This window comes from Ambystoma mexicanum, chromosome 3p (assembly GCF_040938575.1).
Source record: "Ambystoma mexicanum isolate Mex_15411 chromosome 3p, UKY_AmexF1_1, whole genome shotgun sequence".
NCBI classification, from domain to species: Eukaryota; Metazoa; Chordata; class Amphibia; order Caudata; family Ambystomatidae; genus Ambystoma; species Ambystoma mexicanum.
The window spans coordinates 796244423-796262073 of record NC_090925.1 but is presented as its reverse complement, the minus strand read 5'-3'; the positions used below and the strand labels follow the sequence as shown (position 1 = coordinate 796262073).

Sequence of the window (17651 nt, the reverse complement as noted above, 5' to 3'; positions counted from 1 at the left end):
GAGTGTAAATGTAAACTTACAGGGCCACAGAATCTAAGGACAGGTCCTTCTGATCACCTTCCGACACCCGGTCCAAAGGAGGCTTACAAAACCAGACGCTAGCATGCGCAACCGCAATGCATTAAGCTGCCCAAACCCTGTCATCAGAATAAGGTAGTCACAGACTGCTTTAAGGGCGAGTAAAGGATTGACTTGTCATATAAAATCAGAAGCAGGAATGACTAACATTCATGATGCCCAATTGACTGCTCTGCAAGGCTCTCGCACACCTGATGATCATCAATTAATATGCAGTACCTTCCTCTATGTTCCTGTAACAAATAGACTATAGTACAAGTAGTACAATAAGGCGAATGGCCAAGTTCCATTTAAAAAGGAAAAGAAAATAATTCACCTATCCTGCAAAGCTACGTGCATCAAGCACTTCCTTTCTTCTTCTTAACAATCCTTGTGATGTCATACATGAAATCACAGGTCTGTAAACCAAAGTTACTGCGCTTATACAATTTGATGCAAAAGCAGTCCTAAATTTAGCACATAAACTTGTCTTATCCAAGAGATCCTGAAACGTAGCAAACCGTATACCTAGGGGTTCTGAAGGCTAGTCGCGGCCAGTCACCATGTAAGGGTCGACCAGAGTCTCCATGCTTATCTTGGGTCTAGTTCCAGATGCACAAGTGCCACTACCGATGCGCCTTCAAAAAAGTACTTTGTAGAGCAACAAAAGAAAAGGGAATACATTATCCTTTGACGTTTAATGTGCATGTTACAGCAATGACTTTGTCACAGGGTTCACTTGTATTTCAGTGGTAAAGACAGATGCCTGACCCAATGCCTAGAGGGGACTCTGCAAGACAGAAAAGCTGCCTGATCAGGGCATTGGTGCTGTAACCATGGTGAGCTACTTTTGGGTTCCCGTTGCAGTCCTACCACCAGGCCTCCAGATGAGGTGCTACCAGGCCTTTTGACGCATGAAAATCTCATAAATACGACAGTTTTATTATTTTCTTGTGTACATTTACACAAGTTTAGAGCAGAGGGCAGTGCAAAGGTACTCGACACAAACCAGAACGCTTCTTTTGATATTTACCTACATGGATGTCATTGCAAGCCATGGATAAAAGACTCTGAAACAGAATGTATTTCTCTGAAGCCTTTCAAAAAAAGAAACTGCACACAGTGATTAAAGGAATTGTTTCTCCAGCATGGGGTCTGGCATGGATTCACATGCTCATGAATATTCCCCGTCAGGCTGGGAATCCTCGGTAAAGAAAAAACCAGTATCGGTTTCGTTTCTGATCTGTCTTTCGTAGTAATAAGCAATCACTGGTCTCTGCGTCATACTGACCACAGCCAATGACTGCCCTCTACCTAAGCACCGCCTCTGGCAGCCATCTTCAGATTTTTACCGCACGTTCATGTGTTGGGATCCTCGTGCTATTGCTCTCGAGCGTTAGTGCTATTTTTTTCACGTTTTTTCTCAAAAACTTCGTTTTTTCGGTCAGAAGAGCCTCAAGCTCCACCGATTCTCCATCCGATCAACGGGGACCCGTGTCGGATTCGCCTGCGCCCCTCAAGGGTGAAGATTTCGTCGAGCTACGCTTTTGGAGGACTCCAGAAGTTTCTCAGGCCCGGTCATGGCCCAGGAGAAGGGGAGCTTGACGCCCGGAAAGCTGTTCAGGGTCTGCCCTGGATGTCAGCTGCAGAACGTCTTCAAGGAGGACGAACACTCTTTTTGTCTTTACTGCCTACATGAGGACAAGACGCACGTGGAGAAGGACTGTGCGTGTTGCGGCAACATGTCGGAGCGGACCATGAAGGACCGCCATCAACGTCTCGCCAACTGGCTGGAAGGGAAGAGCCCGTCCGGCGAGAAGAAGAGGAAGAAAGCCGAGCGGTCTTCTAAGACCTTTGAGGACGCCCCGGCGACGGGGGTCCAACATAAGGCCAAGCACCGCGAGTCCGCTGGCACCGGGAGCGCCGAACGGTCGGGCTCTACGGGCGCCAGACAGGGCGCACCCTCCCCGGCACCATCAACCACGAGCCAACGCTCTGGGTCGGGTAAGAGGAAGGCCGAGCACCCGGCGAAGCTCCTGGAGAGGCCCCGGTCGAGCTCGAAGGCGGAGGGGGAGCGAGGCAGTGTCCCCCCCCTCAAGGATAAGGCGGTGAGCGCACCTAGGGTGGTGAAGGCCTTAATCCATCCGGCCAAGCCCTCTATCGAAACTGTCGCGGCGGCCCTGGCTCAGCCTGTGGAGGCTACACCAGTGGTGGCGACCTCGGGGCTCAGAGTCTCCCTGCCACCTCGGAGGGAGTCCTCTTTTGTGCCCATCGATAGGACCCCCGTGAAATCCCCCGTGGGGAAGAAAAAGGGGGGGCAGGGCATCGTCGTAGATTCGGCCTCAACCTCGGAGGAGGAGCTGGTCGAAGTCTTAAGCCACGGCCTCGGCGTGGAAGAAGACCGGCCCGTCGGGATGGATCCCGACGCAGGTGACGACGACATCGTCGAGGGTACTGACGGGGCCCCTGATCGCCCGTCGGATTCCCCTCTGCCAGCGCCGCGAGACAACTCGGCGGCCATTTTGTTGGCTATACAGTCCTTATGCTTAGAGATAAGGACGAGACTACCGTTGCCGACGGAACCTCTCCCGTCGGGGGACCCAGAACCGGGACCTTCTGGTGTTCCCCCTACCAAGAAAAGAAGGATCCACCCTCCGCCTCCTTTTCAGCCGTCGCGCCCCTTCCAGCCCTCCTCCCCGTCCACCCGAGGGGATGATACGGGGACTGACACGGCAGCGACGGGTAAGGACGACGAGGTATACGACGAGGATGTACCGTCGTCGCCTCCCACCAGGGCTTCTCCGCCCGACGAGATTGGATCGTTCCACTCCATGATCACCAGGGCATCCGAGCTTTTCCAACTCTGCCCTGAGGAGAAGAAGAAGGAAGGTTTCCTTTATCAGCGGCGCGAGGCCAAGAGGAAGACGGTCCTCTCAGTGCCTCTATTGGACGACATTTGGGATGAGGGCCTCACCCTCCTCAAGAACCCTTCCACGACGCCAGCTAGAAGAGACCGGTACGAGAAGAAGTACCGGGTCCCGGACACGGCCCCCCTGTGCCTCCGGGCGCAGCCTACCCCGGACTCTGTCGTCTCCGCGGCGGCCAGGAAAAAAAGCGGGGGGGGGGGGTGCGGCCTCCACATCGACTTCCCCACCGGACGGCGAGGGAAAGAAATTGGACGCTATGGGACGCAGAGTCATCTTGTCTGCGGCGACGACGATTAAAGCGGCCAATGCCTTGGCTATCGTGGCCCGCTTCGACAGGGAGCTCTGGTACAAACTGGCTCCCCTACTGGACTTCTTGCCGGACGACAAGAGGGCAGAGGCCCTGGAGATCCTGCATGCCGGTGAGGTGGCTTCGGACCACGCCATTACCGTTGCGACGGACGTTTGCCTTAGGCGGCGTGGATGGCTCAAGGCTATGGACTTCCGTCAAGACGTTCAGGCCAAAGTCCTGGACATGCCCTTCGATGGGAACAACCTGTTTGGGAAAACAGTGGACGATTCCCTTCAGGCCATTAAAGCGGACACCGAGACGGCCCGGGCCCTTGGAGTTCTGCAACAACGACGGACGCCCTTTCGGAGCAGCGGAGGCAAGGGCGCCTCCAAAAGTTCCGGCGGCGGTTTCTCCACCTACCGTCAAGCGGCCCGCTCGTCGGCTCAGGAGGCCTACAGAGGACGAGGCAAGTCTGGCGGACCCCGTTGTCGTCGCCAAGGAGGTCAAGGCGGCAAAGCCTCGTCGAAGCAGGATTGAACCGACCGTGGGGTCGGGCCCCCACCGAAGCACCCCGGTGGGAGGCCGGCTGGCGAGCTTCGTCAGCGTGTGGGAGTCCATCTCCACCGACCGTTGGGTGCTGGACGCCTTGGCCCGGGGCCACGCGCTCGAGTTTCAAAGAAGGTGTCCGCGCGTCCCCCCCGTGGCCAGGAAAGAACTTCACGTCCCTCAACTTCTCCTGGAGGTAAAGGCGATGCTCAGGAAGGGCGCCATCAAACTCGTCCCAAAGAGGCTTCGGGGCTCCGGAGTTTACTCGAGATACTTCCTCGTGAAGAAGAAGACGGGGGGATGACGCCCCATCCTGGACCTGCGACGTCTGAACAAGTTCATCAAGGCGCAAAAGTTCAGGATGGTCACCCTCCAGCACGTCCTGGGTCAGCTGGAGGAAGGAGACTTCCTGTCGTCGTTGGATTTGGAGGATGCCTACTTCCATATTCCCATCCTAAAGGGGCACCGAAAATTCCTCAGGTTTGTGGTCCAAGGGCGTCACTACCAGTTCAAAGCCCTCCCCTTCGGACTATGGTCGGCACCCAGGGTATTCACCAAGTGCCTTGCACAGGTGGCGGCGCAGCTGCGCCGCGAGGGGATCCACGTCTACCCCTACCTGGACGACTGGCTCATCCGAGCCAAGACGAGGGAGCTCGCCGTGGATCACACGGCAAGGACCGCCCGACTTCTCACGGACCTGGGATTCTCCGTGAACTACGCCAAGTCTCACCTGGTACCCGCGCAAAACGCACTGTTTCTGGGAGCGAAGCTCGACACAGTGTCTCTTCTGGCCTCCCCGTCGGAGGAAAGGACCAGGTCCATCCTGGGAAAGGTACAGCGGATGTTGGTTTCCGACGCGGCCAAGGTGAGGTCCATCAAGTCCCTCCTCGGAATGATGTCTTCCTGCATCTACCTCATTCCCATGTGCAGGCTCCGGATGCGCCCGTTGCAGGAGTTCCTGGACGCGCGCTGGATCCAAACGACGGGCAGCTTCGAGGAGAGGATCACACTCGACGAGAGTTTCCGCCGAGCGGTCCGGTGGTGGGGCAACGGCACACATCTGACGGCGGGCATGGACTTCCAGACCCCAGACCACCAGGAGACAGTGACCACCGATGCCTCCCTGGAAGGGTGGGGAGCGCACACCGAAAATCTGCACGCGAGAGGCCTTTGGCTCCCGACGGAGAAGTCCCTCCATATCAACGTCCTGGAGCTCCGTGCAGTGTTCTGGGCCCTCAGTTCCTTCCTTCCGTCCCTCAAGGGCAAGGTGGTGAGGATCTTCACCGACAACACCACCACCATGTTTTACATCAGGAAACGGCGGAACCAGGTCCCCAGCGCTGTCCAAGGAGGCGCAGGACCTGTGGCATTGGGCCGTCGCCCAAAGGATGTTTCTGGTGCCGTTTCATCTGGCAGGGATAAAAAACACCATCGCCAACTCACTCAGCAGGGAGCTGCGCTCGTGCCACGAGTGGGAACTACGGCAGGATCTAGTGGATCGCCTCTTCCGACGGTGGGGCACACCCCAGATCGACCTGTTCGCGACGGCGACTAACTCCAAGTGCCGGAGGTTCGCCAGCAGGTTTCCCCAGGCGAGGAGCATGGGCGATGCCTTCTCGTTCCCGTGGGAGGGCCTGTTCCTCTACGCGTTCCCTCCTTTGCCACTGCTAATCCGGCTCGTCAACCAGCTCAAGAGGTCACGGTGCAGGATGATCCTCGTCGCACCTGCGTGGCCGAGGCAGATATGGTTCCCGGACCTTCTGGACTTGTCAGCGTCCCCGCCAATCAAGCTGCCGGTGGACGCGGATCTACTCTCCAGGGAAGGAGGCGCCATCCTCCACCACGACCCGAAATCGCTGAACTTGCAGGCCTGGCTCCTGCAGCGCTAGAGTTTGGAGGATACGACATACCGGCCGACTGCAGAGAGGTTCTTGCAAAGGCCAGGGCGTCCTCGACTCTTAAATGCTACGGACACAAATGGAAGAGGTTCTCTGTCTGGTGCCACGCACAGAAGATTAACCCTCTACGGATTACGGCTCCCCAGGTACTGCCGTACCTGCTGACGCTGGCCAAAGCTGGACTGGCACACGCGTCCATCAAGATTCATCTTGCTGCGATCTCCCGATACACCAGAACCACGGGCCGGACGTCCTTGTGGTCTCATCGTCTGGTGAAAGAGTTCATGAAGGGACTGTTCAGATCGTTCCCGCCGGTGAAGTCTCCGGCCCCGGCGTGGGAGCTCAACGTGGTGCTGGCCAAGCTCATGGGACCTCCGTTCGAGCCTCTGCACTCGGCCCCGTTGAAGTTTCTGTCGTGGAAAACAGCGTTTCTTGTGGCCATCACCTCCGCATGACGGGTGGGAGAGATCCAGGCCCTTTCATGCAAGGCCCCGTACTTGACTTTTCACGACACGAGGGTAGTGCTCAGGACGCACCCCTCCTTCATGCCCAAGGTACCGTCGGACTTCCATCTCAACGAACCCTTGGTGTTGCCTGTGTTCTTCCCGTCGCCTTCGTCGCCGGCTGAGAGGACTTTGCACTCGCTGGATGTGGCTAGAGCGCTGAAGTTCTACGTGGACCGCACGAAGTGTTTTCGGAAGACGTCACAACTCTGTGAACTTTGGACCTGTCAATCAGGGGAAGGCTCTCTCGAAGGCTTCCATTTCCAGATGGCTCTCCGGCTGTATCATGTACTGTCATCGGTTGGCAAACCGACCGCTGCCTGGCCGTCCGAGAGCCCATTCCACCAGAGCGATCGCAGCTACCACGGCGTTCCTTTCTGGTGTGCCCCTGCTGGACATATGCAGGGCTGCTACGTGGAGGTCGACGCACACCTTCACGAAATTCTACTGCGTCGATCGGGATTCCAGGGAGGAGTCCAGGGTCGGCCAAGCAGTGCTGCGCAACCTGTTCGCCTGAGGTGAGCCTGGTGAGGAGGTAAGATGCTTAATGTTGAGCCGTTGCCACCTCCCGTGGTTGTGCATGTGTGTACTGCTATGTATTCTTTATTCATGAGCATGTGAATCCATGCCAGACCCCATGCTGGAGAAGGAACAAGTTACTTACCTGTAACTGTTGTTCTCCAGCATGGGTCTGGCATGGATTCACATGCGAACCCTCCCGCCTACCCCTCTGCGGCTCTTCACTTGGTCATACTGCCACTTCACGTGCTTCCAAATCTGAAGATGGCTGCCAGAGGCGGTGCTTAGGTAGAGGGCAGTCATTGGCTGTGGTCAGTATGACGCAGAGACCAGTGATTGGTTATTACTACGAAAGACAGATCAGAAACGAAACTGATACTGGTTTTTTCTTTACCGAGGATTCCCAGCCTGACGACGGGGAATATTCATGAGCATGTGAATCCATGCCAGACCCATGCTGGAGAACAACAGTTACAGGTAAGTAACTTGTTCCTTATTTCCAATCAACTTCTGCTGTGTTGATTCCCATGGAGCAAACAGAAGCACTCTGCATATTTTATTTTCCTAGCATTTTAGTATTGCATGATTAATAAGATTGAAAACTAAGTTGCAATTGAGAATTAACATCTTGTAACAAAATATGCTTTTCTTTCCAGTGAAAACAAACCAGTATTTCACAATTGTATGTGCTGTGTGCATAATCATACGAAGACAGATCATTTTTACACTTATAATTTAATGTACACAATTCTAAAAAAAAAAGTGTGTAAAATGATGACTATGCACGCTCTAGTTTACATCCATTAAACCTTGTAGTAAACTGGGTACTTTACTATAAATGGTCAGTGGCAGCAGAGTCTTTGCTCAAGGCTGAGTGATTGTCATTACACCAATCACAGGCCTTCTAGCCTCTCAAATCGTAAAAGACTGCAATTAAAACATCCAAAACCTGGCTCTCCAGGAAGTGCAAGCGCTGTACAAAAACAAACAATTGAAAGTTACATTTGTAATTGAAATAGAAACCTAAGCAAACCTGGCCCTGTGATCATCCAGATAGGTATTTTCACTTTATTTTGTGCTTCATACATGGTTAGTCCAACATCTAGGCATTGCGATTATGGCATTGTGATTATTTTACCTCTGTTGATACTCAGTTAATCGTCCTCTGACGGATGTTCGCCAATAAGATAGCTCAGCCGGTTGACTACTCATTGCTGCGGTCTGTGCGTGATCTGTAGGTAGCAGGTTCGAATCCCGGCAAGGCCAACTGTGCCTTTCGAGGTTGATAAAGGAGTACTGACTTCGGTTTGGTGATAATTGTGATAACTTTGTTCTATGTATAGCACTTTACCAAAAGCGCTATTAACCATGAGATTAGATATAGAATTTAGCATGGAGTCGCCTCTCTGCACTGTTGTATCATAACAATGGCATACCGTTGGGTAGTAATAGCTCCAGGAAATGAGGACTTTCATTAAACATCAAAAGACAATTCTGCTATCGAACCTCAAAACACACAATACAATTCGTGTTTGCTTTACTATGCAATTGGGTAGGTTTTTGTGTTTTCAACATTTAAATATATACAGGAAGATCAAATTGCCAGACCTTCGAGAAATAATGAAAGCTGTATTCTGTCGCAATGCAGAAAGATGACGCATAGTAATGATTCCATACAGTTTTTGCACACGTCGGGTGGATGTCGAATACATTTTACTTTCTTGCAAAGGAGAAAAGTCATTTTTACTGTTAGAATCACATTTACTCTCAAATTTTGAAAATGTGGAGTAAAATACTGCCACCTCAAAATCTTAGCACTGCCTACCACCTTGTGAGTATAGGAACATAGCATCAGAAGATATGGCCTTAAGCTAGACACACTGGTCCTGTGGGATGTAATCCTAAGCAAATAAATGATTGTTGATCATCAGTGCCCCAATTTGGGCAGGAAGAACTCACGTCAATCAAAACCTGGTTGTTGGGTGCCATCGGTCAGTGGGGGCACTTGTGGAATTGCGTCTAGATCAAGAGGGAACTCTAAACACCCTGGAGAGAACATACTAAAACCGTTGGTTCCTGGTTGCCAGGCGTGACCCTTGCAGAGAAAAGTAAAGCGGAGCTAGAGAGCTGGCGCAAAGGAATGTGTGAAAAGGAAACCGCTCTCTCCATGGGACCCTGCATGTCCACGCTCGGCAAAGTGTCCAGAGCGGCTGTAATGAAGAAGATGCTAAACTGGCTTGGGCTGGTAAGGCAGCCGACAAGACGTGAGCCAACACAGTGGGCCTTTCAGGAAACTCCAGTCTTGATCCAAAATGGCTACTGAAGTTTATGAACTCTCCGAGTGCTACAGATCTCCATCAGCTGGGCAAATGAAATTGTGGAAATGAAGGAAGTTGCACATAACGATGTGGAGAAAAGAAATCATTTTCACTGTTTTACTTAGAGGTAAAAAGGTTGGACTAGGTAAAAACCTACTTTATACTTGACTGCAAAGCATCTGAATAAAGCCCCTTAAAAATCGTTGTGGGTAGAGCTGTATCTACTGCTCTCATCTGGTGCTTTTTCTCAGTGTTCTCCCTTTCTGCTCTGCAAGAAGGGGTTGTGAAAGGGAACTGGGAGAATGGGAAAGGGGGAGCTGAAGACCACCTACCCATTACAGAATTGCTGAATCATCCTTCAAGATGCATGGCTAGGGTTGCAGGAAGGAAGAGAGCTGGTCCACCACCAGGCATTCAAAGTTTCATTTTGGATCAAAAGAGAAGAGGTGGTTTGTTTTTAGGTTCTTCACTGACTGGTTCCATAAAATAGATTGTTGTGCTCATGTTTTTCCTGTAAGAATTGAAATGCCTTTGTGAGCAATCTCCCTTATCCCGTTTTTACTTCAGTTTGTAGGTGATTGTTGCACATCTTAACTCTTGGTTATCAAATGTGTTTTGAGCGTCACTACGATCAAAAGAGACTGTTTTTGCCAGTGCTAATTTCAAAATGGTAAAAGTCCCAGCATCATTAACTTAGTTGTACATACATTGGGGGGAAATGTTTGTGCGTAGAAGTGTAGTTCTATTGGCTAATGTGTTCCAATTATTTTAGTTTTCTCCAAGCTTCATCCATCTTTCCATCTCACAAAGATGGATGAATAGAACACCTGGAGATCACACTGTTTTTCTTTACAAACAACTTTGTGACTAAAAAAAATAAATGATAATATACTTTGCATACAAACGTTTTACATTCATCCATTACATGTCTTCTAAAATCACAGAGATATCAAAGGTTCTTTTAAAAATAAACAAAATAGCAAAGAAAAGAATAGGAACATTCTGTGCTTTGTCCTTTTGCCGCAAACCCCTCAGTCGGTTTTCTAGTGTTGTTCTTAAGCTATTCATTCTTTCTATTGCTGCATATTTCATTGTATTGAATTCTTCCTGTTTTCTCCCATATTCTTCATTATTTCATTCCAAAATCAGTGCCTGTTATTTGTGTCCATCTTTAATTACGACCATATTGTGTTCTTTCAATGGATACAATATTTGCAAATTGTTCTCTTAATTCACTAAGTGCAGGGCATTCCATAAAGATATGATAACAAGATTCGACTTGATCTTTTTGTTGGCAGAATTGACATAAGCCTCATTTTCTGGTATTCGTTTTGTTTGGGCAAAATATTCTCGTGTAGGCATCCCATTAAGCCGGAGTCGGCAAAAGGTATCATCTTTTTACATGGGAAAGTATTCAAATATTGCGGTAATTCATTTATTGCTCTTATTTCTATTATGTTCATATAATGTGTTTTTTCGTTATTGGTCTTTACCCAATCATTATACTGGATTGATTTTTATTTTTTTTACCTGTAGTGGTCTGTTTATCAATGTTTCAATGCTTAATTCAGTATTCATTAGTATTTTCTGACAAGCTTCCTTCCAATGATTCAAGGCAACTCTATTGGCAGATTTTTCCTTCTTTCTCAAGATATTAATTGATGGGATATATTCTTCACTGATACCCTTTCATTAGAGGCACAAATACTTTCAAGATATTATAGATTTAATTGATTGGACAGTCAATTCAAATCGTATCCTCGATATTGGATATTTTCTTGATAGATTGAGGATCTTACGCCAGAAAATCCCTTCGATCTGATTCCATATAAGTCTTGGGATATTCAACATGGATTCCCCTCCATAACTTAATATTGCAATAACTTTCTGCCCATAGAAGTTAATAATCTGCTTCATGGAGTATTGACCAAATTGTTTGTGGATTATCAGTCCTTGGCGAGAAAGTGATCCGTGCCTTGTTCTTTTAGATTATCCGTCCACTGTTTTTCTTCTTCTGATTCATTTATACAGACTCCAAGGTATTTTATCGTTTTTACTGTTTCAATCTTTTTCACTTTTATATTGATTGATAAGGTTTTTGGTCTTATTCTTTGTTGAGGCGCCAGAGTCATGACTTGGTTTTTTAAAAATATTTATTACCATGTCATATACATCAACATATTCCTGCAATTTAACCAATCTTTTTTTGCAGCCCTACGGGTCTTAACTAATATAACTATATCATTTGCTTATAGGATGTATGGGACTGCTGCAGCATTCAGGCTCGGAGGGTTTGCAATTATTTCGGTTTGATTTTCAAAAATGTCTGACGGGTTTAAGTTAAAGTGTGGCCGCCAAAGGACAACCTTGTTTAAGCCCATTATTGGTTTTTACCGGAGCTGTTATTGATCCGTCTTTAGAGAGCCTTGCCCTTATGTTCGTATCTGTATATAGGGCTTTTATAGGTTCCAATATTTCAGTATGGCATTTCCACCTCTTATGTTTGTCCCACAGTTTCTGCCGATTAACGCTATCAAAAGCGAGTTGTAAATCAACAAAGGCCGCATGCGTTGATGATTTTGTTTTTAAGGCTTCCAGTTTTAGCATGTTGCAGTATGATTAAGTTGATGTTGTCATGATCTCTGCTTCCAAAAGGTCAGGGTTTTCCCAACTCCCTTGGAAGCAGATCCATAACCCAGGTTCCGAGTGCCAACCAGTCCCAATTGGGACCTTTTGGACCCAGTCCTGGCGCCAGTGGCACCAGGCTCATAAATATGCCCAGTCCCAGCGCTGGAAGCGCCGGGCTCATAATGCTTGGGTGGACTTACCTGCAGCAGACCATGCTGCTTACTTGCCTGCCAGTTGAGCCTCTGATCCTCTTCTGTTTGGAACTACTTTTCCTGTTGGGTGGGGCAGGAGCCACTCCCTAGATTCAGAACACTGGAACTCTTCTGGAAAGCAGGAACTCTTTTCTTACCTAGGCGTGGCTGTGGAAGGAGACACCTAAGCACTACAGGAGGCTATTTAAACCACACCCGATGGATGAATCTTGCTTTGCGTTATTCTGCATCCTCTGCAGCAGAACGCTCATCGTGCCTTCTGCATCTGATCCTGGGCCTAAGGAAAAAGGCTTACCATCCTGAATCCAGTCTTCAGCAACACCTATAAAGACAAGAAAGAACAGGTTAGCATTACGGTCTTCAGTGACAGCTCTTCACTTACCTGGTCCATCGGCTGTCACCAACGCCTCGCGCTGCATTCCGGCATCTGAAAGACAAAGGCTTACCTACTCTTCGTGCGCTCCGGAGGTCTTCACACTGCATTCCGGCATCTGAAAGACAAAAGCTTACCAACTCTTTGCACGCTCCGGAGGCCTTCGGCGCTGCATCCCGCATCTGAAAGACAAAACAAGGTGCGTTTAAAGACATTGGGGAACTTTAATACTCACGTGCCATTACTCCTTTCCACATCTAACCCAGTGGGTATTCCGGCACCCTGCAGCCGCTCCGAACTTGTACCTGCAAAATAAAAAGACAGTTAGAGCGCATCGTGAAGCAGGCAACAAGCGCTTACTTACGTGCTTCCAGGCGCTTCTATTCATCACACGGGCTCCATCTTCAACTCACTTCAGCCCGTCATCCGCCATCGCCGGAACCCTGCAAAACAAGAAACATCATTACTAAAGACTTTAAAGACATTAGAATTACTCAAAACTTACCGTTCGTGCAGTAAACGACGGACAGCAGTCCTCTGAAGTCAAGAGGCCTGCTCCCCTTATCCAGTGAAGAAACTGGTTACAGCACCCTGCCCCGAGGCAGATGGAGAGCACGGCGTTCACTTACCTAAGGTGAGAGCGTTAACCCTTGGGGTTCTACAGGAGAAGAGAAAGGGAAGAAGAGAGAGACATTCAATAACCCAGTTCCTTAATCCCATATTTTCTATCTGCAGACATCTTACCCTTCGAGTCAGACATACAGTGCACAGAGGTCCAGCCCAAAGAGCCAGCCGTGTGTTACACATCACCTTTGAAGATACGGTATATGCCCAGTCAAGACCGGCGCCTCTACGGGAATCAGGTGAGCGTTACAGATGTTTGGTCCCACATTCTTTGTAAATCCAGTTTGACGTGGATCTTGTCTTCCGCTAGAGTTAGCCCAAACGCGCACTCTTTAACAAAAAAGCTGCAAAGACTTTTCCAAAAGGGTCAAGCAAGGCTAAAGGCCTGTAGTTACTAGGCTGTTTCTTATCACCATGTTCGGAAATTGGTATCTGGGTAGCTGACATCCATGTTTCCGGAATATAATTCAATTCTGAAACAAGTGTAAAGATTTGCATACTTATGTTAGTCCAGACTTTGGGGAATTTCTTTAACATCTCATTGCTAAGTCCGTCGGGACCAGGGGCTCTCGAATTGTTCAGTCCTTGTATGTGCTTCAATACTTCATCATAATACCATTTAATGTGCCATATTTCTTTAGTTTGCTTTTTCTTCTGTTGCCTTATTTTTTATATATATATATATATATATCTGTCAAGTATATTATCCATTCCTTTTCTGGCAAATCCATAATCCTCTTCTGTTGAGCTTGAGTTCCAATTCAACATTTTCCATAATTCCCTTGTGCTATTATTTTAGTGCCACAAGCATAGACACGGCATCTTTCTGAGATAAATTAGCTTGTTTGTTTTTGAGCCAATTTCGATATTGTTGCTTTAATAATGTAATTGCTGTCGTTCTTTCGTCTGCTGCAAATTTTCTTGTTTCATTTATCTTCTTACGTAATTGTTTTTTCCTTTGCACCATTTGTGCATTGTGAGTGTGTCATTTTCTGAATTGATCTTAGATTCGTCTTTGTCATGAAAGGTACCAGCAACCATTCATAATTAACCATATCTTTGCCCTTTTTAGTGGAATTTGTGAATCTATTTTCGATGTTACAGATCTGGTGTTCTGAAATTCGTAATCTGTTCCCACCGTTGTTAATTTGTATATTAGGGAGACTTAGTTTTCCTAGGGTCTCATGGGTGGATGCCCACTTTATCACAAGCTTATTATGGTCACTTTGTGTTGGTATCACTAAAAATGATTTTATTTCCATTTTTAGCTTCTTCGATGTATAAATGTAATCCAAATTGGCTTTAAAAATGCCTCTTAACCTTGTTGGGTTTGATATTGTGTGTTCATTAGTCAGGTTTAAATTTGTTTCAAACCATAGAAAGCCTTCTGGGGAAAAAGGGGAGTAAACTAAAAGGTTTCCCTCCACCCCTTCCTAGGTTCCGACAGCCTTGTGGCCCAAATACCGCAAGCATCAGTATGACAAGGATGGGTTGGGAGAACCCCAGAGGGATGTAGAAGACTCCTGCAATAAAGATCAAAAGGACGTTGTGATGGGTGAAATAAAACGATGTATTCCTGAGTCCATAAGTGCCTGTTGTCCCGAGGCCAAAATCCAGGCCCTATTTCAGATAGCTGGGTCCCAAAGGCATTACTTTCAGGCCACAGTTCAACAGACACTCTGTCGCAGTTGAGGTATAATGACCCCATCAATGTTTGTTTTATGGTTGGGGTCTGGTCCTCTAGGACACTGCTTGCTTTTCAGTGCCTGTGTTTTAGCCACGTTGCATCCTGAGACTGTTGATGGCCTCTTGTGTTTGTTGCACCTTGTGTCATGAAGGGCCTAGAGTGTGCTTAGTTCTGCCCCTTCCCTAGGGTCTCTTGGTCTTGAGTACCGCCTAGGGCAACTACAGTTGATATTCCCATCCATAGCCTGCCTCGGTCAACATCAAAATTGTTTTCGATCTTTCCATGGGTACTCGCTCTCATGTCTTGGGGAAGTGCTGATACCCAGCTCCTTGCCATCATTGTCTGACCACCACCCCGTTTCTACTACTGCTAGCCCTGGGGGGGGGGGTATAGTGGCCCTTCAGACTCAGTGGCTCTGACTTGCTTTAGCACTCTTTCTGATACCCTTTGCCCAGGCCCTGCTGGCTGTTTTCCCTAGGGTTCAGCATGCCCTCCACTGTAGACTGATTTCGACACCTGGGCCCCAGATCACTATCGTTTTTTGGAGGTGTAACCACTCTGGTAACTATCATGGTCATTTCCTTTCACTTCTTGCCCTCTTCTGTTTCTCCTGCTCTTCCGTTACCGCCTGCCACTGCATCCTCTGTGTCGTCCTGCTCTCACTCCTGCTATTGCGCTTGCTCTGTCTTTCTCTCTCTGGCCACACCTTTCCATCTCCCAGGAACACTGTCCTCTCCACTAAAAAGCTAGTGCAGACTGACTGCTTTTTACACTGTGGGTAATGGGGTGATTGGGACAATATGTGCTCTGATTGGCTCCCCATTCCTTCCTTGCTATCACTGGCCCTGCTTGCCCTGGCCTCACGTACCCACCTGCTTTTTTTCTTTTTGGGCAGACCATTCCCCACCCTTAACACCAAAGTACAGGAGTTTTCCAATGGTTTACTTTGCTTTCTGTCCAGGTCGAGCATGGCTATGTCGCAGTGGAAAGTCATGGCGTCTTCCTGCTCTCCCTGCCAAGATCATGAGGGATTGGCTTTCCAAGTCCGACACTTTCTGGCATGTTCACTGGGAACTGGCTGTCCTTTCTCGGATTGTGCACCTTTAATGGAATGGTGCAGTTCACATTCGCTGTACAGCGCTATTCCTGTCTCAGCCAAATGTTTTGCTTTAGAGTCCGGTCTGTGATCCACATCGGACTCTCCTTGGGCGCGCAATACCTTGCTACTCCTGCCCTGCATATCGAAGTGCCGACCTAGCGCAAGCAAAGCAGTGTTTGTATTCCTCCTCCACTGTCTTTGTGTATGAGCTTTCTAATATGGCTATAGATTCTCAGATGACTAGCTATCTGTAGAAGGCGCATGGGCTCAATGTCTCTGTGGAGCCTCTGGGGGACCCCCCTGTTACCTCTATGGGTTGCATCAGAGAGCTGGTGGTCCCCTCTTTCCCCAGTGGTCCTGTTCTCCCTTGACTGGTGTGTCCACAGTCATTTAATTGTTACTAAATTAAGATATTGTTTTAGTCAAATCGATTTCTTCAAAGACTGATTTAGAAAGACTGCACAGAGACTGCTCTGAACGGTCTTTATAAATCAAACTGTCAAGAGCTGACTGGCACATCAGAGCCAGGAGAGGGACGTTGTTGGTGCCGAGGTGTTTAGTTTTTGTGAGTGCTGTGTGGCTATGTGCGAGTAATGTTTGGGGAGGGCGGCGGGGAGTGGTCTGCCTGTTTGAATGTTGTCAGTGTGTTTGTGGTGAGAAAGCCTGTTGGGGCGAAAAGCAGAGGATAGGGAGCTAAGGGGGGGGAGTTTGGGGGCTGAAACCCCTGCTTGACACAAATTTTGGCAGTTTGGGGGGGGGGGGGGAGTGTGGGGTGGCGGAGGGAATGGGTGTGGGTTGGCAATCGTGCTATGAGATATTTAGGCATATTGAGGGCCGCACAAAATCGACCGAAAAAACTTGTGTTCGGTCTTCAATATTCTGAAATATCACATAGAACCATTTAATCACAGTAGATGTCAATTTATTTATTGTTCGAAAGCCTTTGAATCTGTGCACAAGAAACAAGATTTACAGTTGAATCCGAAGTAAGATATTTCTGTTCTTTTTCATGTTTCTTTAACAATAGAATTGCGATGGCCTCTGTTGGCAAGCGCGCTGAGACTATTCGACGCTTACGCCGAAAACTCACAGAAATCTTGAAGAGTGATACTGATGCTGTCCTAGATGAACTGGACTGCCTGCTTCTTATTACACAGGAAGAGTATTTCAGGCTAAGCGAGATATCCGACCCTGAGAAAAGAGTGCGAGCAGTACTGAATACCGTACTTCAGAGAGGGGAAGCAGCTTGTCAGCAATTTCTGGAGAGTTTAAAAAACTTGCGCCAGTCTTTTCCAGACCTGGTTCATGTACTAGAAGATTCCATGGACGGTAAGTGATATACTGCAGAAATAACGTTACATGAAATAGAAATGCTTGACAGGTGATTACTTTTTCTTTTTTATTCTTTATTTTCTTTTTCTAAGCTGTGTTTAGTTTTTACTGTCACAGGATTGCAAGATCACAACAAGAGAACAATATTAACTTGTGACATATTTAACCCCCCCCCCATCCCCTCCCATACCGACAAGGAAAGAAAAAAAAAAGTGGGGGAGAATTGGTCTCTCACAGTTGCTCCTCAATATCTAATGAATAGTACACCTCCCATAGTCCATTCATCCTCTTAATGTATCATGGCCAAAAAACGCTTCCTTCTGTCCATCCTTGCCTCAACAGGCCCAGCCTCCCCAACAACCCAGTTCTCGCCCTGCCTCGTCCCCTCTGGTTCCTCACAGGAGACTTAGGCTCTGCATTCTATGAAAGGAGCCAAGGTTAGTTTTGTAAGGAAGGCATGGTATCAAGAATAGACAGACACGAGTGATCACAGTTCAAGGGTGTTTATTAAACTGTATAGGTAGGATGGAAAAACCCTTAATCTAAACCTACATCTAAGATGGGAGCAGGCTACGACCATCAAATCAACATATACTAAAAAGCCTTTCACCAATCCTTACAACTAAATACCAAAAGGAG

At 48.1% G+C, this 17651-nt stretch overlaps 1 protein-coding gene across 1 annotated transcript in view; it reads left to right on the top strand.

Moving 5' to 3' along the window:
- LOC138580896 (interferon-induced very large GTPase 1-like) overlaps positions 1–17651 on the top strand; it is a 640286-nt gene that overhangs the window by 187815 nt on the left and 434820 nt on the right. Inside the window, exon 3 of the mRNA XM_069651803.1 lies at positions 16708–17009. Within this exon, the coding sequence (XP_069507904.1) occupies positions 16715–17009 (295 nt within the window). The 5' untranslated portion in view covers positions 16708–16714. The remainder of the gene's footprint in view (positions 1–16707; positions 17010–17651) is intronic.